The sequence below is a fragment of the Stegodyphus dumicola genome, chromosome 4 (genome assembly GCF_044657685.1).
Source record: "Stegodyphus dumicola isolate Sdum_Otavi_A_Nest chromosome 4, ASM4465768v1".
NCBI classification, from domain to species: domain Eukaryota; kingdom Metazoa; phylum Arthropoda; class Arachnida; order Araneae; family Eresidae; genus Stegodyphus; species Stegodyphus dumicola.
The window spans coordinates 157,572,544-157,598,164 of record NC_140771.1 but is presented as its reverse complement, the minus strand read 5'-3'; the positions used below and the strand labels follow the sequence as shown (position 1 = coordinate 157,598,164).

At 30.7% G+C, this 25,621-nt stretch overlaps 1 protein-coding gene across 1 annotated transcript; it reads right to left on the bottom strand.

Moving 5' to 3' along the window:
• Positions 1–6: 6 nt before the first annotated feature.
• LOC118204510 (mitochondrial import receptor subunit TOM20 homolog) lies at positions 7–25,621 on the bottom strand. Its single transcript, XM_035376824.2, has 5 exons — positions 25,372–25,621; positions 10,322–10,374; positions 2,242–2,323; positions 2,004–2,146; positions 7–205 (listed from the first exon to the last, which is right to left on the bottom strand). Exons 1-5 carry the CDS (start codon positions 25,490–25,492, stop codon positions 152–154), a joined length of 453 nt encoding a protein of 150 aa, XP_035232715.1. The 5' UTR covers positions 25,493–25,621; the 3' UTR covers positions 7–151.

Genomic DNA, 25,621 nt, shown 5'->3' with positions numbered 1-25,621 from the left:
ACAATATACTTTTGACATATTTTTAATGTATCGTGCACATTTGCCACTTTGTAGTATGTACAATTTTGATGCTTGTCCATAAACATGTTACATATCAGTCTTTATTGCCTAGCAGATGATCACAAAAATAAAATCTATGCTACAATAATGACTATTCAACATCTTCATCTTGCATGCGTCTGCCAGCTAATGTAGAAACCAGTTTCTGAAAAGAAAATATATATACGAGATTCAAATTTTTATTAAGTATCACTAGATATGGTGTTAATTTTACGAAAGCAATTTTAACAACTAATTGCTGATGTCTAAATATAGTGTGTGAAATGGAAAATACTTTTTAATGGCAACATTGTATGTATTAGCATAATTTAATTTGATTAGAAATATAATGTAGAGAACTTGTAATTACTATAGAAAATAATGCAGAATTAACCAATTGAAACATTTTTATGAATTCCTTTTGTAATATTTCAGTTGCCTTACCAACAAATTCTGTAATTGAGATACTTACTTTTTTAATGAAACTGTGCGATTTCTTCGAATTTTGTTTATAAATATTATTATGAACTGCTTAAAATGAAAATTTTATATAACTCAGTAATGTAAAGTTCTGATTATATTTATACAAAGAAATCACAGTAATAATAATACATTCATATTACTGTTGGTACTCGTAATGAGTGGAAAATAATAAAACTCGTAATGATTTTAATGACTGATTAGATTTAATGATGTCACAAATTATGCAATAGATAATTAACAGAGACAGAATGGCAAAGTAGAGAGCCTCTTAAAAATATTTGACATCAAATTACTATGTGGGAATAATTTTCAAGAAAATTATCAAAGAAATGATTATGAAGTAAGATATAATATTTATAGATTCCTAAGAATTTTCTTTTGGTATATATTTATACGCAAAAGATATGATTTTCTCTGCTACTATCAAATAGGATAGAAAAGAAAAAGGACTGACTATCACCATATATTTTGGTGTATAGTAAGTACAATGTATATACTATACAGCACTTGTTCTCAAACTGTGATACATTACAGTATATTTAGTGGTAGAATTGTTACAGAAAAAATGAAATGAATGTTCAAAAGAATGTAAAATTGCACTCCTTTTAACATTTTGTTTTAATCTTTATTATTCAGAAACACACATTTTTCCAATTTTGGACTTTAATGTTGAAATGACTGCTTTTCCAAGAAAACTAATTTCACATTTACCATTTTTTTTTAAAACAGTCCAATATCTAAAATGTCAAAAAGACAAGAATGTATATATGTTTTAAATGTATCTTGTCAATCCTGGCCATGTGACTCAGGTGTCTTCTTTGCTTTGATATATATATACACTCATAGCATACTTAATATTTTTATTGTAATGTTAAAAGTTTCATTTACGAATATAATTAAATATAAATTTAAAGGGTTTTAAGGGGTATACAAATTTAAAGAGGTTGATATATAGGGATTATCACTATATATTTTGGTATATGGTAATAATCCCTCTATATCAGGGACCATACATACCACAGGATTCTGTAAATAAGATCTTTTTAAAAAACTTTTTATTAATACTTTTCATGACAGTCTGCAAAGCAATGCTTGTCATTTCATCTGTTAACATCAGAAACCTTTCTCTAAACTGATGTTTTTAATTATGTACAAATGCAAACATTTTGTTCTTCAATTTGTATATATAACCTTAAAAATTAAACATCTAAAGTAAATTTGTGTCATAATGCAATCAAATTTTATAATACATATAAACTGCAAAATTAAAGGTTAAAAATTAAACAGAAATTACAGCATATGGATTGGCAACATTCCTTATTTTGACAGGATATTTTTTTTTTCCTTTTGTAAAAACAGTAACACTTGCAGTAACAGTAACTTTTAAAATATATTGGTAAAAATTTGATATTCTGTTTAAGCAAATAAAAGTTATAGAACATTAATTTGAATAAAAATATTTAAATAAATTTTATACTAACCTGGCTGACAGCAGGTAATCTTTGCATCAACAAGGCAAAAATTTGAGGAGGTAATTGTTGCTCTAAAACATCAATTAAATGTGATGGGTCTCCACAAATAGCCAGTGCTGTACTTAGATGCTCAATACCATTTTCAATGTCACCTATGTGTACATATGTAAAAATTACAGAAATGAAAAGAAATGCTTTAATGTGAAATGAAAAAAGGATTAAATTTTGAAAAATAAATACAATTTACCTTGTCCCAAAAGCTCTTCACCAAGTTGTACTTCTTGAATGAAGAATTTTTGTACAGATTCATAATCTTTTAATTCTGGTATCTAAAACACAGTAATGTATCTCAGTATATTTTTAAGGCTAGAAATCATTTTGTACAGAAAGTTCATAGTTTAGTACAGAATATAAACTGTTTGGGGGGATGTTTGTTTTTATGCTAACAGGGAAAAAAAAAAAAAAAGTTTTATAAGAAGCACACAGACACATATATATAAATTTAGAAGTACTGATGTAAGAACACTGAGAAGTAGATATGCAGAAAATACTGATAGCAAAGCACGTAGATGGCATACTGAAGAGGAAGAATTCTGACTGCGTAGAATTTTAAATCCTTAATGAGTAGGAAGCTTGGCAGTCAAGGTGGATTAAATTCAATTTTTTATTTTAATTGACATTTGGCCACTATTCACTTGGCACTCTAATCATGCCTATATTTAGAACATTTACATTTTTGATAATGTTGTGATAGCAGCACACTGGGAAAAGCTGAAGTGTGCAGTTATCCAGTATGGAACTCGGCAAGAGGAATGTTTTGGTTTAGGTTAGTTTCAGTTTTTGAAATTTTGAGTTTCGGTTCCGAATCAGCTATGTCATAGCATTATGCAACACGTAAGATAGATTGATCTGGAAATGATGCACTCCAGAAATGTTATATATATATTTTTAAGAATAGAGGAAATACCTGAATTTAAAATGAGGAATTAAGAGACTATTACTAAATTAAATTATAAAGCTGATTTACATATTTTTTATCTTACATATATTTGATGACACACAAATTATGAAAAGTAAAATCTTTTAATTTAAACAGTGCTACAATTTTTAAATAACCTGGTACAGTAATAAAATAATATGTTAAAATTTCAGAATAGGCCCAATTGATATTGATTATTCATAATATCATTATAATTAGAGAAAGCAGAAAGGAAATAATCTTCTAGCACAGAGTTCAAACATAAATTTCAGTCCTGTATACTGTTGGAGGGGAACCTAATTTATTCGCATAAGTGCTGGATGAAGAAAAGCTTTTTTCTCCACCTTGTGCACAATGGAAAATTGGGTACCATAAATTAAGAAGTTTGCCAAGTGAATTCTTGGCACAAACTGGGAAAAAAAAAAAGTGCCAATATAAATTTTTAAATTTCTTACCAAAAATTATAAAATAGCTAGGCATAATTTGAATTATACAATAGAAATATGGGGAAAAATTGATACGTTATTTCAGAAAAAGTCTGATTTCTTGTTCAAAATACCTATGCTAGAACAATCCTACATATATATATCTAATACATATCCAAAGTCACATTTTCGAGACATGAAAAACACAAGTTAAATTTCGACAATTGGTCCAGTAGAACGAGAGATATTAAACTGCCCCCCTTTTTTGTGCAAAGCGTATCTCATAGGTGCAAACTATCTTGAACTAACATCACATCTCACCATAAACCACTGAATCTCCCGTTTCTAATTTTTTTTGTTTTTACTAAGGAAAATGTTTCCGAGCAATAAATGAAATTATTAAATTGAAACTTAAATTGTTCTATTTCCCAACCTACAGTGATTTTTAGTGTAATTTCTTTTATTAATTTTTATGAAAATTTAACGCTGTTTAATTAATATTTGTTTTGTATTACAGCAAGATATGGCACATTACTAAGTTAATCTGCACCACATTTAACATTAATTTTAACATTAAACATATTATTAACATATTACAAACATATTATTAACATAAACATTATTTAAAAGTAATTTAATAAATAACTTTCCATTACTACTCAGAATGTTCCCATAACAAAATTCTATGAAACTTAACAAAATTGAAATTAGCACTTAAACAGAAAATTTAGAGTATCTAATAAAATAATATATTTTACTTCAGAATCCCATTATAAATAGTTAAGTGATCTAATTCATCTATTAGAAGGTGAATTTCACAAAATATCCCAGCTTCTCAAGTTTCAAAGTTGGTAGCACATAACGTTGTACTTAAGTTTCAAAGTTTGTAGTATATAAACTTAATCCAGTCATAAACATAATAAGGGGGAAAATGTATACACCCATCCAGTTTTAAGCCATAATTTAAACAGCATAATGGGGAACAACCGGATATGTATAAAAATAATCTCGTAAAAATGCAATTGTGTAAATAAATACTTCAATAGCTGTAGGCTTTTTAATCATTGAAATTAATTTTTCATCCCACCCAGTCCCATGTTTAAAAGCAATCACCCAAAACTTAAGTTCATGTTTAAAAAATTTGGTTATAAACTTGCCATTATCAAAACCCATTGCATCTGGAAACTTATGATCAGACTAATCAGATGTCACCACAACAGATACTTCAGGTGTTTATGCTATCATTATTCGCAATGAAAATAGAAACACAGAAAATCAATACATCAGTGTCTAAAAAATATACTTATAAATTCTCTGCCAACCAATTCATCAATAAAAATAGCATATCTTTGTTTAAATACTTCTCCAAGTATCCACACTCAGTAACAAATGAGGCAAAATCATTGTCAAACCATGACACAAAAGCAGCATCAAAATTAAAGGAATGCTTGTAATCATTATGAAATTTTCTTGCAATAAAGACCTTTTCTTCAACCATACATCTGAACATAACTGAACACAGCAATTCTATGAAAACCAATAATAAAAAGCTGATAAGACCACCCATTTCAGCTCTAGCTGAAAGCCAACGAGTTATCTGCGATACACATTATTAACGTTACTACTCTTATTTATATTTAAACCAGCTTTCAACATATCAGTCTAGAGAATTTTGTTCCACTTTTTATATTTTCAAGGGGAAGAAAAATAATTATATCAATATACTATTTTTATTTAGTTTTTTAATATGGGATAATCACAAATAGATTATAGAATACAGTATTAAAGCAAATATATATATATATATTAAAATCTAGAGGAATCGTGCACCCTTAACATCTGTGGTCCTATATTCTTGTTCATAAAGTATGGTAATTCTCTTTACTGCACTGAGATTTTCCTCTTTTTAGACAAATTTCAATCTATCTTAATTTCTGAAAGATTTAAGTGTTTTGTTTATCAAAATCATCACTACTAAAATAGCTTAGTTTTTTAAAAAATATATATATAATATGCTGAATATTATGGTGTATAATGCGCACTTATAATTTCTAACTACATTATTTCATTTTTAGGTATAATCGCTGCATAACGTACACCCTTTTTTTATGAAGAAACATGAAACATACATATGCGATGTTTATTTTTTCAAGTTATTCATTCAAAAAATTTTCCCAGGTTTTCAAACAATGAGTACACTGAACTGACAAGCTTTAAGGGGAATAATATATGAGCGATTGATGTGAAAGCCACAAAATCGGTTTACGTAAACAATAGGTCACAAAATATATCACCTTCCCATAGTGCTTTCTTCTCACTTAGTGGACAGTACAAAAATTAATACCCATGGTTATTTTTAAAAGAAAGTGCTGCAATGTAATTTCCCAAATGGTATTTTCATTCATATTCAAGGGAAAGGATGGATGAATGAGAATGGTACAAAACTGTGGGTAAGAAATGTTTGGCAAAAGTGTCTTAAAGAATCCAGAAGGTCTTTTAGTTTGGGACATGTTCAAGTCCCATCTAACAAATAATACGAAGAAATTATTGAAAGAGTGTAATACAGACATGGCTGTTATTTCAGCCAATTAGTTTAGCCTCTAGTTGTGTGTATTAATAAAACATTCAAAGAAAATTTAAAATGACAGTGAAATAAGTGGGCTTAGAAGGTGAAAAAATGTTTACAGAAGCAAATGCATCATGCCAGTCTACAAGTAGTGCGAGTGGATAATAAAAGCATAGAATGAAATTAAACTCGATTTAATTCAAAAGTCATTTAAAAATGTATTTCTAATAATCTAGATGGAATAGAAGATGATTATTTACTTACAAACCATTACTAACAGTGATGTGAATATGATGAACTTTTCATGTTACCCCATAATGAAAATTTTCTAGGTCAAAAGCTATGTCATTTCTTTTAAACAAACAGCACTCGGGTACGTGTACAAATAAAATTTTTGTATGCTCATCTTTTCCTTATTTTAAAATCCATTATTTTTATTTGGCATATAATGCACACCTGCAAATTTCAATCTTAATTTTTGTATTAAAAGTGAGCATTATACACCACAATAAATGGTAAATTTTAAGATTATAGGACTTTATATGAACACATTTCTACAGTCAAAAGTCTTTAATCCGGACCTCAAAGCTACAAACATTCTGCGCATGTGTCAACGCATAATGAGTTAACACATGCACATAGTACCTTTACGCATGTGCGTTTAATGTATAACACGGACGGTATAAGCTAAAATTATCTAATTATCTATTTCAGTTAATGTTGTAGATTGCGTTGTTCTTTAATCTTCTAATTGGATCCGGCTTATTATTTTTTGCAGACTAATAGAGCAATTTTATAAAAGTAAACTTGAACTTTTGATTATGTCAAAAAGAATTTCCGATTCTGGAGCTACCAAAGGATCTACAAAAGTGAAAGCATGTTTCGATGTCCATCAAACAAAAAATGGATAAAGGCATATCTTTTGATTCTCTAACCATTCCGAAATATGTTTATCAATTTCACGCTGCTTTGCGGTGGAGGGGGGTGGGGGCGCAATGAACTGGAAGTTGATCTGTCAGCACTATCCTTATCTTCAGGGCAGATGTTTTTATATTATTCAGCTTATAATTCATTGCTAAATGTAGTATTCCGTCTTTGATATGATTTAAATCAAATTCCTCATCATTATAAAAATCACGAGTACACATCAAATAGTTTTCTGGTTGCAATTTTCTAATTTCGACCATTCGTAATGTATGCTTTATGCATGTGTGCGTTGAAAGAAATGTTTAATAAAGTAAACAAATAAATATTAAGCCTTTTTTTTAAAAAAAAAATTTTGATACCCTTTAGATCATAATTGCTCTTTATTTCATAAATTACGGTTTCATATTTTTAATTTTATAATTTCTGCATGCCATCTTCCCAGATTTAAACTGATGATCTATTATCCAGAAAAAACCGATAATCCAGAATCGCCGAAGTCCCGACGAGTCCAAATTAAAGACTTTTGACTGTATATGCTTTTACACTTTGTATATAATCATAAACTTGCATTTAGCACTTGTTTTTCCCATTTTTAAATCGGAACACTTCCCATATTATATCTGTCTTTTATTCACATTACAATGTAAAAAATAAATACAAGAAAACTTCCAAAGGAATTATTCTGAGAATGAAGTAAAAATTACGAAGAACAAATCTGCACAGGTGCTGAAACAGGAAACTAAATTATTAGGGTTATTGGAGGAGTTAAAGCAAAAAGAATCAGCATAATATTCATAAATCTGCAGGATTAGTTTCCAAGGTTTAAGTATTATAGTCTTCTTCTTCAGCTTCAGAAGTGCAAATGAAGGATGCAGAAGAGTCATTCACACTTCTGCAGCTAAGAAGGTTCTACATTTAAACCTTCGAAACAAGTCCTGAAAATTTATGAATATTATGCTGATTCTTGTTGCTTTGACTCATCAATAAACTGTTATTCTGTATGTTATTTTATGTCAAATATTCGGGTTGATTGGTCAGTATATTTAGTGGTACATAATCAAAATATTTATACTGTGTCAAACACACATTATATCAATTTTATTTAGTTAAAAACCATATAATTATAAAACCAATACTAAACTCAACACATAGCCTTGTGTCACACACTTTCATCTCATTATTTAAAAGTATTTGTCAATACACAGCCAATTTTGACTTTAAAAATCCTTACCTTAAAGAAGTTGAGAATGAAATTTACTTATGCATGTTTCCAAAAGTAGTAAGTTATCCATGATTATCTTTCCTTTAAAGAAACCGCTCTGATAAGGTGAGATTATATGATTTTCCAAGAAACAAACTAGGCAACGTTTTACCTTTATTTTAACAGCTTGCATAAACGACTCATAAGTGCAATGGAGAGATAATTCAAGAGATTTTTCAGGTCTTTTCCTGGTTTAGCTATGGAAATGACAATAATTATCTTCCTTGCATTGGGGAAGGTATACTCCTTACAAACTCGATTGTATAAAGTGAAAAGGGTGTGAATTTAAATAATAATCCTTTCATTTTAGTTAAACATTTTGCAGCCATAAACAACTCAACACATTAACCTTGCCCAATCTCGAAAATTTACTTATTTTAAATTGTTGCAGTAAAAAGAGAGCACTGCAACAGCAATCTAGTTAGGCCAAGTAGTGGAAGCAAAGTGTGTTGTATTCAAGACAAAACCTTATTTCAGCTAGTTAATTTCAGTTTTGATACATTTGTGGATATAAATGACAAGGTCCCATCTTTTAAAAAATCTGGGAATACAGTTAATTTATCTTTTTCAGAAATATTTTTTATAACACACCGTGTTCCAAAAAACATTTGTCAACAGATACGTAAAGTATCCAGAAAGTAAGCTTCCCTATTAAAAAAAACACACTTTCAGGAACATATTTAGTGGCAACAAGTACAGCAATGTTTTGACTATTTTTCAACATAACCACCACCAGAACCAAGGCACTTGTTGTATCGTGGTATCAACTTTTGTATCCCTCTGTCGTAGAACTCTGCCGCCTGTGAATGGAACGAGCATGTGACAGACGTCTTCAGCACTTCGTTGTTGCCAAAACGCTCAATGGAGGACAGGAATTTCTTTACAGCCAAATTCCGTCAGAACAGCTGCTCTGCGTCGAGCTGTATGTGGACGAGCATTGTCATGGAGGAGCACAACATCTACAGTAAGCATTCCACGCCTTTTCTTTTGAATGGCTCATCACATTTTCCACAGTGTTTCACAGTAACGGTCAGCATTGTTTCAGCACGTGGAAGGAACTCAATGAGCAGAATGCCCTTTCTGTCCCAGAACACCGTGTACATCACTCTCCGTACCGACAGCCTCTGCTTGAATTTTGACCTGACTGGAGAACCACTATGCCACCAATGCATTGACTGCTGCTTGGTTTCAAATATCGGGTTAGCCATTTTGGCACGTTTATTGCCCATTGAAAAACTATCGCCAAGCAGTGGGCTAAACCGTATTTCAACCTTGGAAATATTTTATCACAAAAAAGTATCAACAGATTGTGGCAGTTTATTGGCAAGTGCTGGGTAGAATTTCATCTTACTGCTTTCTCAACATTGAAAAAGACACAAAAAGGTGCAATTCTAACATCAGTGATATGAATACCATACACCATATATGCCATGACTGATAATTGAAAATGTTCAGCATTTATGCTGTCCCATGCTTTTAAATTTGAATAACTAAATTTGGTCATATAATTCTAGAGTTGGTCATATTATTCTAGAGTATTTGAGCTGCAAACTAAAACTGCTTATGCTCAACTGATTTTAATATAAAAAGTCACTGTCATTTTTATATATAATGTTACATTAACATCCCTAAAACTTATTCTTCAAATATTAATAGTTTTCATACTTAATCTTCCCTATAAAATGCAGTGCAAGTTATTAGATTAATCTGGTGCAGTTTATGATTCACTGACATCAAATGCTCAAAAACTTGTGGTCTGGAAAAGCAACTTTAATCATACTCTGGAAATTTTCTATCTCTCAGTATACTTAAATTTTTTTTATGGTCTTTGATCTAAATAATATCCTAATGAATGAAAGGTTATGAATACTAACAGTAAACTACGTAGTTATACAAATCAAGTAAATAAATACAAACACAGCTGTTAGTCTGTAGCTTGGAGGGGGGGGTTAAGAAGCTACATATTTTGAGAATTCTCTGAAAATTATCATACGCAAGTTTGATTATAAAAATTATTTTCAGATTATATAATTGGCTCATTTGGATTGCTGCAAAGCATATGCGGGCTACTGCCTAGACCATATAATTAATATGTAACATAGGAACTCGAGAATAATGATGACATAAATAAGTAATTTCAAAAATTAAGCTATATATAAAACTGATTACCTTGGAAGCATTTCTTCTAGCTTGTTCTTTCATTAAAAGTGCTTTTGCTCGTTCTGAATAAATGAAAAATGTATTAAGAGTTATAAATGCTGAATTGGGTCAAAATAATATTTAATAAAATACTGAAAATGCCTGCTTGATGAAATATTAATAAAACCCTCAACCATCCCCAGAGATTTGCTGCAGGCAGTCATAAATACAGTACAAAGTCCGAGGTATGGAATCGTCGGGACTTCGGCATTTCTGGATTTTGGATTCTTCCTGATATTAGATCATTAGTATAAATCTAGTAAGATGGTATGTAGAAATTATAAAATTAAAAATATGAATTCGTGATTTATGACATAACGAAGCATTTATGATTTAAAGGCAAAGTTTAATTGTTTAAATTTTGGAAAGGGCATGTGTCAAGAAATTCAACTAACTTGTCAATAATTTGTTTTTTTGTTTTTTTTTTTTTTTTTTGTTTGTTTTCAATAACCTATCTGTCACTTTCTTCACAATCAGTAGTGATATTTCCTGGATCTAGAACCATACTACAGATTTCGCCATTCATTAACTGATTGGATATAATACATTCGCGGGTGCCCCTTGGTGTAAATTGATGATTTTTGGCAGTACATGGATACCAAGTTTGTGCAATTTTTTTTACTAGTTATTTTGGCTTTGTGTAGTGGCAATTTTTGCACCAAAAATTGATGTTACACAGAGACAAAATAACAAGTCAAAGAATTGCAAAAACTCAGTATCCATGTACACATCAACCTATTTTCACTTGAAGAAACATCAGAGAACTGCACAAACCTGGCATTGTGCACTCCCTAGACTTTGCCCATGTACACATCGATCTATTTTCACTTCAAAAATCAAAGGAGCAGCCAACAAAAAATATATAATTTCTATAAACAACATTTTAAATCAAATAATCAAATGATATAAAAAAGGAAATTCATCTTAGCACTACACAAAGGAAATATCCACTAACCTTACACATTTCTTAACAGCATCCTAAAACTTCCTAAAGTTATCTGAACTATAATCTGTATACTGGCGCCGCCACATAAATTCACAAAGAGTTAAAAAATATCCTCTGTAGTGCCGGGATCCTCCGACACTCGACCATACGTGTTTCCTACCAACAAACAGGAAACTTATAATGGCTACTAAGTAAACCTTCATTAACACACCAGTCCATTAATGCACTTTTCCCCTTTGTTCCAAATCGTACAGAAACTTTAAATTAATCTTACCACATTCAGCCATTTTACCGTCTAAACCACAAAACAGCAACATACTTCCTAACCAACACACACCACAAGCCCTTACAAATCTTTTCCCATTATTCAAATTTACCACAATTGCACAACCAATTATGTCATAATAGGGTTTCCATAACATTCAACTACTTAGGTTACCATAAATAAAACAACAACTTCATGATAATACAAAAGGCACCCTTAAATTTAACCATTGATTAACAATTAGGGCATTGCTATCTCAATGAAAAACTCCAGTTTTATCATCTTCAATTACTACCGTTTGTTCACGGTCCTTTAGAAAATTCATTAATTGGAAAATTTCACCTTCGGTTGGAGATACCCAAAATCCTTCAAATTCACAGCTATCATCTTTATCATCCTCACCATGAAATATGGTAGCTGGCCGTAAAATTATGCCAGACACTTTTTAAAGTATCTTGAGACATATCTTCCCATGATCTTGCAATGCTCCATACAGCATATTTTACACTAAAAGTATTTCAAAAATTCTTGATTAGTCTTGCCATTATTCAAGAAATTTAACATGGATTTTAAAAATGCCACTTTACAGTGTGCAGACTATTTTGATATCCATATGCTGAATGACAGATGTACAATTTGGAGGAAAGAATAAGACGGATACATTATCTTTCACTAAAACTTTAAGTGAAGTATCAGCCAAACAGTTCAATCTACAATTAGGACAATTGTTGCGTCATCAGGTAAACCAATTGAATTCAAATGTTGCTGAGCCTCGGGTATGAAATTATTTTCAAACGAATCATTCATTAATGCTTGTGCCATCCATGTTCTTTCATTTGCACGATACATAACAGAGAAAATCTTTGCTCATTTAAAATGCTCGATGTCATGTATTTTTTCCCAATTATGAAAAGTTTACACTTGACTTACTTGCATCATTTGTGTATGCTAAAATTGTTAGTCTCGCTTCTGAATCGTTGACAGTAAATAGAGCCTTTTCTGTAGAGGTTACCAAGGTACTTTCTGATTTGATTCAGCTTACATATTGTCAGAAAAGATTAGTTTTATCAGCATTGTAAATTAGTTCTAGAGATAACTTTTATCTCTAGAACAAATTTACAATGCTGATAAAACTATTAACGAGTTCAATGATAATACAAGTTCAATGATAATACGAGTTCAATGATAATACACTATTAACGAGTTCAATGAATTTATCTGCAATTTTTCACCTGAAATTTTTAATTGCCTTATACCATGGCAGTTTTTAAAATCAGTTAACCAACTTGTCGAATATATGCACCCAATTTTTAATTTCATTTCTTCATGAAATATTTTGGCTTGAGTCATTAGCATTGATCCTGTCAATGGCATGCCCTCATTGCAACACTTCTGACCCAATCAGTCATCACTGTCATGATAGTCACTTTTAGCATAACGAATATTTTTTCTATTATTCATCGCAAGTGGGATGTTGAAATGCACAAACAATTCAAAAAGTTACTTTTCCTGTTTTCTTACTTTCTTATGTCATGTTATTTCCTCCTCAACATTGACTTTCCAATGGCCTACTCTCATAATTTTGAGACAGAGTATATCTTTATCCATTTTTTACAGCACTTTTTTGCATTTCCTCCCCCTTTTTTTAATAGACATCGTAACAAACTTTCGCTTAGTAGATCATGTTGCAGCTCCAGAATTAAAAACTGTTTTCTACAAAATCGAAAGTTCAAACTTTAATTTTCATGAAATTGCTGTAATATTAACAGCCTGCAAAAAATAATAAGCTGGATCAAATCAGAAAGTTAATGAACAGCATAATCAGCTATATCAACTGAAATACCTTGGAATCACAAAAGTGTAATTTTAGCCCAGCTTAAAAGCATCAGCTATACATTACTGGGCATGGTATCATGAGATTTTATTGTGTACCAAAACAATCAAGCGTCAGTTGTATTATTCTAGTTATTTATTATACTAACATATATTTCTTGCACATGCTTAAGGCTTATCCGAGTCCTGAATAAATAAATTTCCACATATACTCTAACCATTAAATAACCATGTAACTCTAACCATATCTCATAACCACATAACTCTAACTATATACTCTAAGGCTTATGAAGGGCTGGTGCTAGGTATCTTATTGCCTGATGCAATCTCTGTGGGTCCTAAATTTTTCTACCAAGAACCTCCCCAAGTTCTAAATTTTTGCCAAACCTAAATTTTGGGTCCCAGTACTTTTCAACTATATTCTAAAAATTTTGACATCCCTTAATTTGGTTGCTCACTGCTTCTCTAAATTCTAAAAATTTTGTCTTCTCTAAATTTGTCGCCTGGTGCATATGAACTCTGGTGGCAGTTCTGAGTTTATGTGAATAACAAATCAGTTTTTCTCAATTCAAAAAGCCCTAAATGTAACCTTTTGGTCTATGAGTACCATTAACCAAATCTATTTTTAACATGGAAAGAAATTTTCCTTAACTTTTTCTTCGTCAACATTTCTTAGCACATTTAACTTAAATCTGTAATCATCACCAAGTGTAACGTCAATATAAAAGGTTACCATGCACTTTGTTATTCATTTAACATTAAAAAAAAAAAAATGTTTGGCATCGCTGCATGAGTCGTTACTCAAGTTGTCATGCGTTGATAATCATTCAGTGATAAAAGCAAAATATAATAATGCTTTGCCAGGTTGGTGCCAGGGATATAAAATATAAGTAAGTGTAAAATTGATGATGTTTCTATACAGATTATTTCAGTTTCAGATGTATGCCAAGCAAACATGCACCAGATTATTTATCTCACAAATTTATGCTAAAATAACTGTTTCTTCAATAATGAGGTATTTTATTTAGTGCTGAAGTGAAATTAAGAATCTGGACTCTCCACATGCTTTATGGAGGGGAAAAATTCAAATGTGCATGCAAAAATGTTGTTGGTGGCTTTGAGGTCGGGATTTTAGATCATTCCGGATCTCGGACTTTGTACTGTATATGAACTAGGCAGGATCAACATACATATTCATTAAATTTATGATATAAAAACCAATTTACATTTATCAAGTAGACCATAAAGTAAACTTAATTTGTTTTTATATAACACAAATATGACAGATCTTTACTACATGCATTGCCGTTCTTGTACCACTGAAAAATATTTTGACTAATATTTTTGTTTACATTTTTTTCTAACTGCAGCTTCTGAGTAATATTGCATGAGCTTCAAGCAGATGTAATTGTTTTCTTTACGCTATAGGATTTCTTTTTTATTCATTATATATTCATATTATTATCTATGTTTTGTACAGTTTATGTTTTAGAGAATGGCAATATACTATCTTCTTTTTTTTTAGAGAGTTAGTGTAACTTTGTTTTTTTCTCATTTTAGAGTGTGAATAAAAGAACTATTTAATTATTGTAGAGTCATAAATAACTAAAGAGATATAGATAGTTATTTCCAAGTAATAAATAGTTCTTGAGGTAACAAATTTAGTGAGAATTTTTTAACATTTGGCATCCGCTGGAAGGACTGTTACCTGCAAGTAGAATTCTTTCGTTTATTTATAATGGATGTTTTGAAGTGCAAATGATCTCAATTTAGGAGATTGTTTACAAGAGCTTTAAATGATTTTGAGAATGAAAATGATTTATCTTTAACCTTTTCATGTGGGCTCTAAAAACAGTTGTGTACCTTCACTGGGGGCTCTTGGCTCAGCAGTTATGCAAAGTGGGAAAAATTATCGAATTGAGTCTTGACGACTATGTGATTAGTGCTCTTTTGTTGGGCAGGCAGGGAAACTGTCATGATTTCCTTTCAATCTAGTTCTATTGCCCTAGGCATTAGAATGCGGGATGCACTAATCGCTTTCACACTGCAGGTAAGATGAATGCAATTTTACCAAGGGAAAAAAAAATATTATTTTATCTTCTCCATATGAAATGTATGCTACAACTATAAAATTTTGTTCTAAAAAGTGTTCCATTTTATGACTAAAATAGTTTTTTTAGACTTGCACGTAGATTATGTACTAAAAAATAAGCGAAGAAATCGGAGTTAAATACATTCACTTGTCATCGTACTGAAAATTCATCGAGTTAAAATATTCAAACATTTCCTGCAAACAATATATACATTTTTATTTTTAATAACATTATTATTCTGATGTTGAAGATCAAATTAAATAGAGTTTATTTACTACAAAGAAACTAAAAACTTTACTAAAAAGCATTTCCGGATTCCAAAATGAGTGTTATTACTTTTACACCTCTGGTATATTCATTTCTGAAGAAATAGAAATTGGTCACTGCGTTTGTACTGCACTAAAAATTTAGAATGCATGAACCAAGAAATTTTTTATTTTTCTTCCATGTGGCGTAGCAAATAGTGATCCCAGAGTTAATCTGCCTTTACATCAGGCATATAAGATGTTTAATTTTTTTTAACCACTTCATAGTTTTTAGTTCAAGAAAGAAATGCAGTTGCAAACACTGCAGCTTTAGGAAAAAAAAAAAAAAAATCCATGTTGAGTTTTAATGTATTCAGTAACAAAAATTTAGTTTTATCACTTAGCGATATAAGATATTACTTTGTTTGATAGCTGTTCGATAATTTATATTACTATATTTTTTCTTTGAATGCAGAATTGCATATACATGAAGTCATTGATATTTCAGAAAGTAAACATCTTTGTCGAATAGCAAAATACTTGTTCAGTTTTTTATGATCTACATTTTCAGAATACTAAAGTCACCTTTGAGGTATCAAACTGTTATGCGAAATTTTCAGATCTCAAGCTATTTACACTTGCTTTCTTTGGGAGTAATGAAGCTGGGAATGAAAATTCGTACTCAGTTGAAGAATATTAATGAAGATCCGCACTGAGGATTAAATTCAGGGAACTAAAAAGTGGTACACATCTGAATTCCTGTATACATGCTTAGTATTTCAATATCTAAATTTGATTCCCTCCAAAACACAATTCTCATATAAAATTAATTACTTTCTTAACATTACTAGCAACTGAGTGGTTAAGGCTGCTGAATGCTGTTAGTTCGACGTCAGTCGATTGAGCTGGCCACATGATCGGTTTTCGTTGCTTCCCCCATGTGAAACTGAATACAAGCCAATTTCCTCTAAAAGATCTCCACGAAGGCATCTTTTTTTTTTTAGGTAGGCAGCCTTCGTGTGCTTTTTCATATTCAATTAACCTAAACGGTGTCTAATTTTTGAACTAATTGATAGATATAACATTATAGACGCAAACATATAACAACGGATAAATTAATAAGTTTTGAAAATGTTCTACAATAATTGCTTTAGTAAAAATTTGTATTTCATTTGTCACACAATTAAAATTCATTTTGTTATCAAAATTATTCATAAAAGGAAACGCACATAAGTTTAGCTTTCTTATTTCGAATATATTTTAATTTTTATTTGTCGGATTAAAGAAAGAGTTATCTACCTAAGCGAAAGGGGCTATCGTGGAGCGCCTTCAAAGGAAATTGGCTGACATACCCTAATTATATGAGAGAACAAAAAAAAGTTCATGCAGTCAATCCATTCATCAGAATTTGAATCCAGGTTAAATTATCCAGGTTAGTTAAAGAAATATTATCCGCTCGGCCGCTAGTTTTCATTTAGAACATAACAAACCAAAATTTCACTCAAGTAAGCAGTAGTTGTGGAATGTATGTCATTTAGAAATAACATTAAAATTAATTTTCATCACTTGAAACTTTTATATTTATTTACACTGCCTTAACATGCACATTAAAAAATGGAATAAAGTGGTAAAAACACTTATGAAAAGATTGAAACAAAGACAATTTCGAATTTGAATTGAAACCAAATTAAAAAAAATTTAATCAGAAATAACTGAAAAAATATGCATTTTTAACTACATTCAAGCTTTAAAATAATTTCCGAAGAATTTTAACAGTTGAATTTCCAAAAATAAAATTTCTTTGATATTTGAACTCCGTATTTGCACAGGAAAGCCGTATTTGCACAGGAAAAAACCTGAAAATGCAAATGCGTGTGAATCGAAGTAACAAATTATTCTTTTTATTTTCTCCTCTCAAGAAAATATTTCCTAGAAGATACCAAATTTGCCAACAAAACATGCGAATTCAAAACATGGAGAATTTTCCCCAATCCATTAGCGGAATCCCACAAAAGAACGCACTCTACGAGGTGTCATGAAATAGTCATCAAGCCTCAAGCGCTAGAATTTCTACCCCTGCCACCAAGCACAAACTGTCCGGAGCCCCCAGTTGTTGTATACTTACTTCGGGACACATATGTCCCAGCCCCCAAGAAAAGGTTAAGCGAAAAAATTATGAAACTTAAATTAGTTGAGGACAAAGCGAAACCTATGATTGAAATAGAACAGACTTATACAGAAGAACTGATTAAAATTGATAAAGATGAAACTGTGATAAATAATGAGTTTGATGAGTCGAAATGCTACATTGATAAGTGGAGAATGGTAGAAAGCAAATTAGTTTCACTTCTAGCTGAAAAGGAAAATGGTTCTGTTGTTAATGAAAACTTAACTCAAAATGCTACTATACGTTATCCTAAGCTTAAACTCCCGATTTTTGATGGGAATATTAAAAGCTGGTTAGGATTTTGAGGCCAGTTTAAAAAGGTCAATAATGATCCCAATTTAGATGATCATGATAAATTTGCATATTTATTGCAGTCTATGGAAAAAGGGTCATCTGCTGAAGAGTTAATCAAAAGCTCTCCGCGCCCGGTGGCAAGTTATACAGTCAAAAGTCATTAATCCGGACTCGTCGGGACTTCAGGACTTCGGCGATTCCGGATTATAGATCATCAGTTTAAATCTGGTAAAATGGCATGAAGAAATTATAAAATTAAAAATATGAAACCGTAATTTACGAAATAAAGAACAACTATGATCTAAAGTGTATCAAAATTTACAAAAAAAAAAAAAAAAAAAGAGCTTAATATTTATTTGTTTACTTTATTAAACATTTCTTTCAACGTAACTTGTTTAAGTTGCTTCGTTTTTTATGTGATAATACATTCTCTTTAATTCTATAAACATACAAAATTTCTTGTTCAGTTACAAAGTTCCGCTGTTCAAGTCCTATCATTGCTGTGTCGAGAATACCGACTAATTTGTCAATCGAAATTTTTTCGTTTTCAATAACCTCTGTCACTTTCTTCGCTATCGGAAGCGAATTATAGTGACGAGGCATTTGATTTAAATCATATCAAAGACGGAGTATATCGAAATGAAATACTACATTTAGTAAGCAATTATAAGCCAAATAAAATAAAAACATCTGCCCTGAAGATAAGGATACTGCTGACAGATCAACTTCCAATTCATTGCGCACAAACAAAGTTTAGATAAACAAACGTCAAAGTTTACATAAACAAAGGATATGCCTTTATCCATTTTTTGCAGCAATTCCACTTTTTGTTTAATGGACTCCGAAACGTACTTTCGCTTTGTAGATCCGTTACATATTAGTAAATATAAATCAGAAATTCTATTTGACGTAATCGAAAGTTCAAGCTTACTTTTATAAAATTGCTCTAACAGTCTGCAAAAAATAATAAGCCGGATCCAATTCGAAGATTAAGGAACAATGCAATCTGCAACATTAACTGAAATAGATAATTAGAGCTTTATTATATACAGTCCGTTGTACATTAAACGCGCATTCGTAAACGTATTTTGCGAATGCGCAAATTCGCAGCCATAAAGGTCTTACGCACATGCGTCAACACGACGCATGTGCAGAACGTTTGTAGCTTTGAGGTCCGGATTATAGATCATTCCAGATTATGGGTGTCCGAATTAATGACTTTTGTAAAGCTTTACAATAACTGCAATCGCATTTTGGGAAAGAAGACCTTCTTACAGAAGTATATGTTAGAGATCTACTTTCGTTAGTATTATTAAAAAACTCTCAGCAGAAATTTTCATTATGAAAACTCTATGATAACTTAGAGCATTAGAAGTTCTGGGTGTTGCTAGAGATAAATATGCGGCGATGTTATATCCTCTAGTCGAATCGTCAGTGCCGGATGATACATTAAGAGCATGGTAAAGATTCCAAGTTATTAATCGCAGTCAGAGAGAATCTGAAAGTAGTGAGCAAAAAGAGAAAAATGCGTCATCACATCGCATGGATTTAGACGGTTTGCTTTCATTTTTGCTCGATGAAATTGAAGGTGAAGAGAGAGTATCTATAGCTACTCAATGCTTTACTAAATATCAGACTCCTAAGCCTGGGAATGCTAAAACTTTGAAAACAACAAGCAAAAAATTCACTAGAAGTTGTAAATTAAAAAAAGGAGACATTATCTTAATTGGAAGTGATGACAAAAGGAGATTAAATTGGCCTCTTGGTAAAATCATACAATTATTTCCAGGTACCGACAGCGGAAGTCGATGAGCCAGAATTAAAGTGCAAAATGGAGAAGTCATAAGAGCTGTGCAAAATCTTTATCCTTTGGAATTATCGACTGCTGAGGAACTTCGATCGAAATTCAGCGTAAGTCAACGATGTGAAAATATTTCGGTAGAGCGAACTCCAATTGATGATGTACCTGTAGAAACAAATAGAATAATCCACACCCATTTAAAATTGCCCACGATAACCAAATCAGGAAGGACAATTAGAGTTCCTCATCGATTGGACTTATGAGAACAATGTTTCATTTTGGTTGATCTTTACATTATGGTAACTTGGAGATTTTTTGGCGAAAATTTGGCAACCAACTCTCCTACAGCAACCCTCTATTTTTTTTTTTCCCGCCGCCATTTTGTCTTCACGAAGTAAAGACATGTTTCTTTTCTTTTTATCTACTGAACACTTCTTCCAACAATGTACTAGCCGAATTACACTTATGCTAGAAATTTTATCAAACAAAACTGCTTAATCATGACAAATATTCACTGCAAAATTGGAAAAAAGTGCACAATACCATACTCCTTACGCGTTTTTCAAAATAACACATACACATAAACCATGTACACGCCGACTTATTTTTACTTAAAAAAACATCCCAGAATTGCACAAAAATGGCATTGTGCACTTTTTGGCACACTTTTTTCTCATAAATTAGAAAAATTTCACGAAAATACATGACAATTTTCTCAATCTTTAAACCCGGTAAAAAGAACATATATGAAATTACCTAATAATGAAAAAGTATATACCCTTTCCAAATATGAACATTTCCACATATAAAATAAATAAAATATCCAAAAACTTTTACCTCTAAATCATCTATTATATTATAAACGTCACCAACGAATTCATACCGCAACCATTACAAATACTTAGTGTCAGATATTTAAATTATTTCCATGCACGTTTACTTCAACTAAAACGTATACCAAATTCCTACAAACATAAAATTCACAAAATAACTATCATTTCATTAAAATATAATTAAATTCAAAAACACTACTTAAAATATAAATGAGCACATACATTAAATTAATAAAAATTACCTTACAATCCTAATTACTTTAAACTAAATCTTTGCTAATAACAATTTTCCCAATAATAACAATTTTCCCAATAATACCAAATTCCTTTCCACCTTACATTTAGAACAATGCATAAAAATAATATCCTCAAATAATTAAAAATACTAACTTATCTAATCTTCTTCAGAATCTTGATTACGTGTCCAATAAACTTTTCTTCTTTCTGTTTCAGAATCTTTAAAATCATACTTATATTTCACAGCAAGGTACCAGGTAAAATAAATAACTTAATAAAACATCGTTATTTCTATCTCCCACAACCTTAAACAAACATTTATTACTACCCTTTTCAATACCACTAAATACCCATTTCGAATTCACTTTAGTTACGGCCATGGGATCCAAAAATTAACCAACACTGTTTCACACAACACAGAATAAAGCCAAATACAAAATTTCCAGATTTTTTCCCGATTTCGCCCCTTTTCCGTTTAAAGAACCGTAATTCGTCCATTAATATCACATGACATATCCCATGATCTCTCATTTCCCTCACACAAAATAATGCGTAATCGGAACTGAGTACTGCTCACATTATTACCAAAGTCCCAGGTAGTAACCTTTATCGCCTCCAAAATGTCGCCAAACTACCAGTTACCATATTGTAAAGATCAACCTTAATTTTTTATTATTTTGCAATATTCAATCCCGAATTTATTATTGCAAGGTGGGAGGATGAACAATATTTTGACTCTTAATATTTTTGTTTACATTTTTTTCTAACTGCAGCTTCTGAGTAATATTGCACGAGCTTCAAGCAGATGTAATAATTTTCTTTACGCTATAGGGTTTCTTTTTTATTCATATTATTATCTATGTTTTGTACAGCTTATGTTTCAGAGAATGGCAATATATACTATCTTCTTTTTAAAGAGTTAGTGTAACTTTGTTTTTTTCTCATTTTAGAGTGTGAATAAAAGAACTATTTAATTATTGTAGAGTCATAAATAACTAAAGAGATATAGATAAAGATAGTTATTTCTGAGTAATAAATAGTTTTTAAGGTAACATATTTGGTGAGAATTTTTGAATCACCACCTTATAGCATATTATCATACACACATTTTGAAATTTGAATCTGTATTTTTATTTTTTTCTACAGCACCAATATATAATACATATAACTGAATCGGGGAGAAAAACGATTTTCTTTTTGTGTTCAAAAATAAAATAAGTTGTATCGCTCATAATAGTTATTAAAAAATATTTCTTATTGTTAAAATGTAATTTTATTTTGAAATTGTACAATTCTACTACTATTTATATTTAACAAAATTTTTATTTTCTTATTTATTACACTAACTAAAGGCATTACCAAACATATTTATTTTTTTTCCCTCTCTGTTGAATGTTAAATATTCAATAACTGAATCTCCAGTATTTGCTGATTACTATAAAGCACTATTACATAAAATGTATTTTACCTTTGCACAAATAAAATAATCATATGCTAGTTTTTGAGTTTCATGGCCTGAATGCACCCTTTCACTCTGTTTCTACTTATCACTTAAGATAGTAAGAGATAAGTGATAAAGTTACCTGCTTCAGGGGACTGTCATTGATGAGGATGGCAGGCTGCAGCACTGTTCATCATACGACATTTTGCCTACCTTGAGAAAAATTCAAACACCAACAATCTGCTTGAGCATCACATCTGGTCCATACAGTTACCCAAAGTGATGATGGATTTCAACTCAAGCAACCTTCAAACACTTTATCACACACATTTTTTGCCATTTTTTTCTTTTTTTCAGTATGATGAATTACACAATTTGACAATTACCAAATGAAGAAGAGGCTACAATAAGATTCCTTCAGGACAAAGGAATAATTCACAGCAATAAGCTACGTTCTGAGAATCATCCGATGAAGTTAACTTTTAACTCAAACTAAGCTCCTATATGTCGTTACGTATGGTTCTTGCCGTAGGAAAAAAAAGTACTGAATTTTGCTAACTTCAACTAGAAATCAACAACAATAGATTGGAATAGCTACTTCTTTCTTTCACAAAAAGAAAAACTTTGGACATGTTCTTCTGAAACAATGAGTATTCAGGGGTTTATGCCAGGAAGGCACAGAATGTTTTCTAGTTGCTGTTTCCGATTATTGTGCTACAACTTTGATGACAGTAATTCAGGAAAACATCATGGATGACAGCATTATATCTCCGAAAAGAGCTGGAAAGGATACAGAAAAGAGAAATTAAAAAATGCTGGGTATGAACATTTCACTGTGAATCACAGTTATAATTTTGTAGATTCCGAAACTGGATGTCATATTCAAACTGTGGGGTGATTGTGGGGTAGTGCTAAATGGAGAAATAAACATCAGCTAGGCAGTGCTCGCAATCATTTCAAACGATATTTGATAGAATTTATACGTCGTCGATTATATTCAAAAACAAACTTTTTCTGCAGTATTGAATATTTGTAATTTTATGCTACCTGTTTAGATTTAATTTCTTTTTTTTTTTTAAAATTTACATGTAGAATATTGTAGATTAAAAAATTAAAAAGAACAATTTACTTTCTTTAGGAATACATTTATATGTGAACAGCTTTTTTTTTTCACACTTGAAAATTAATAAGAAAAAAAACCAAACTGATAGATGAGCATTCACAATGAAGATAACTTTTAGTAATTTCTTTCCAAGGATACAAACTTTATCAGAATCAAAATGTAATCATGTGTCACATTACAGTAAGAAACAAAGAAGTTTATAATTATAACATATGTGTTTCGATTTACGTGTTAAAAAAGTTTAACAATTAAGAGAAAGAGATTAAATAGCTTTTTTATTGTTTTGTCACACTTCGTAATTTTTTTCCGAAAAAATAGCAAGTTTTTCATAATTTCTTAAATTTTAATTGAAATTAAAGTAAGTTTTATTATTGTTTATATACGTTTATATTTGCATAAACGATAAGTTATATAACATATAATTTATAAAATTAATAACCAAAATTTAAAATTTATTAAAAATATTATTATCTTGTTAACAAATTTTTCATTTTGTTAAAAAAAAAAAATTTCGACTCATGACCTGCTTTCGAACTGCACATTAAGCCCATAGGCAATTTGAGACCACTTATGTAAGCTGTACCAAGATTTCAATATTTTGAATATAATATCTCTAATCACCTGATATCTTAAATCTGCTAACAGTATAAGACCATACATTTTCTCCAAAATAATAATAAAAAAAAATTCAAAAATATTAAGAGGTTAATAAACACATCAAAAAATTGCAACAACGTTATTTTAATAACCTGATAATTAAAAGTCCTCAAGGACAAAGAAACAAGCTGTTGTTTACAATGTGAAAGAAACTTGCATGACTGATATATTCAAAGCACTAAGCAAACCACTTTCAGGCAAATAATTGAATAAGAGACAAACATTTTAGCTATTATGACTCCGAACAGAGGGGGTAACGGAAGGTGTGGGATGCAAATGCAAACCCCCAAATTTTTTTTTGTATAAAAAAATTTACAAAAACTAAAGGTGAGATTATTTTAATTATATATATATTATTATTTTGAGAATTTCCATACCGAAGGAAGTCTTTTTTATTCTCTTTTATTGGAAGATATCGCATATGCCTGCTTACACCTCTTATCATTAAACAGTGGATGCAGAGTTAGTGTAGAATAATCCGATTCGATAATATTAATCATTATTAAAGAATTGCATACTGATATATTTTGTCGCGGACTTCACCAACCTTAGTCTTTCGAGACGGCGTTTACTTAACGCCTGCAGAGTACCTTTTTTTCGTGAATTTCGCGCCGGCTTGGTTATTAAAATTGCAATAAATTGATGCACACTTATGCATGTATAACGTACGTAATTGTGTGTATACACACACGCACATACATAAATACACATGTGCATACATTACATACATTTCTAAATCCAATCCCGATAATAGAAAGACTTACTTTTCAAATGATAATGTTTCATTTTTTAAGACTATACATGCGTCTGAAATTTCAACAACTTAATATAGGTTCTTTTTATATATTAGGTGACACATAAACGTTCATGACGTTCTGATGCAACAAATGATGAATCTAACATCTCGGGCAAAAATAACATAACCTTGCACGTGTTTTTACAACGTACGTCAATTATTTTTTTACTGTATTAAAAGTGCCTCATTCATACAATCAATTGCATAATCATTATATATATCGGAATTAGCAGTATCATAATTACGTCACGGATAGTTCATATTTTATTGACAAAGTCAAATAACTTACTATCTCTTAAATTTTGTTTAAACTTTGGATCACTCCTCCTTTTCCTGTCGAAATAAATGCAGTAGCCAATGAACAATGTTCCACATACTCCTGCAGCAACATAAGCAGTTTTAGATAACATTTCTGAATTTAAAAGGTAAAAAAAGTTACATCCAAAATACAAACCACACCACGAATGATGAATAACTGGTCATACGAATCAAAAGGAGTAGAAGTGGATAATTTAACAAGCGCCTGGCCCCAGCCACCA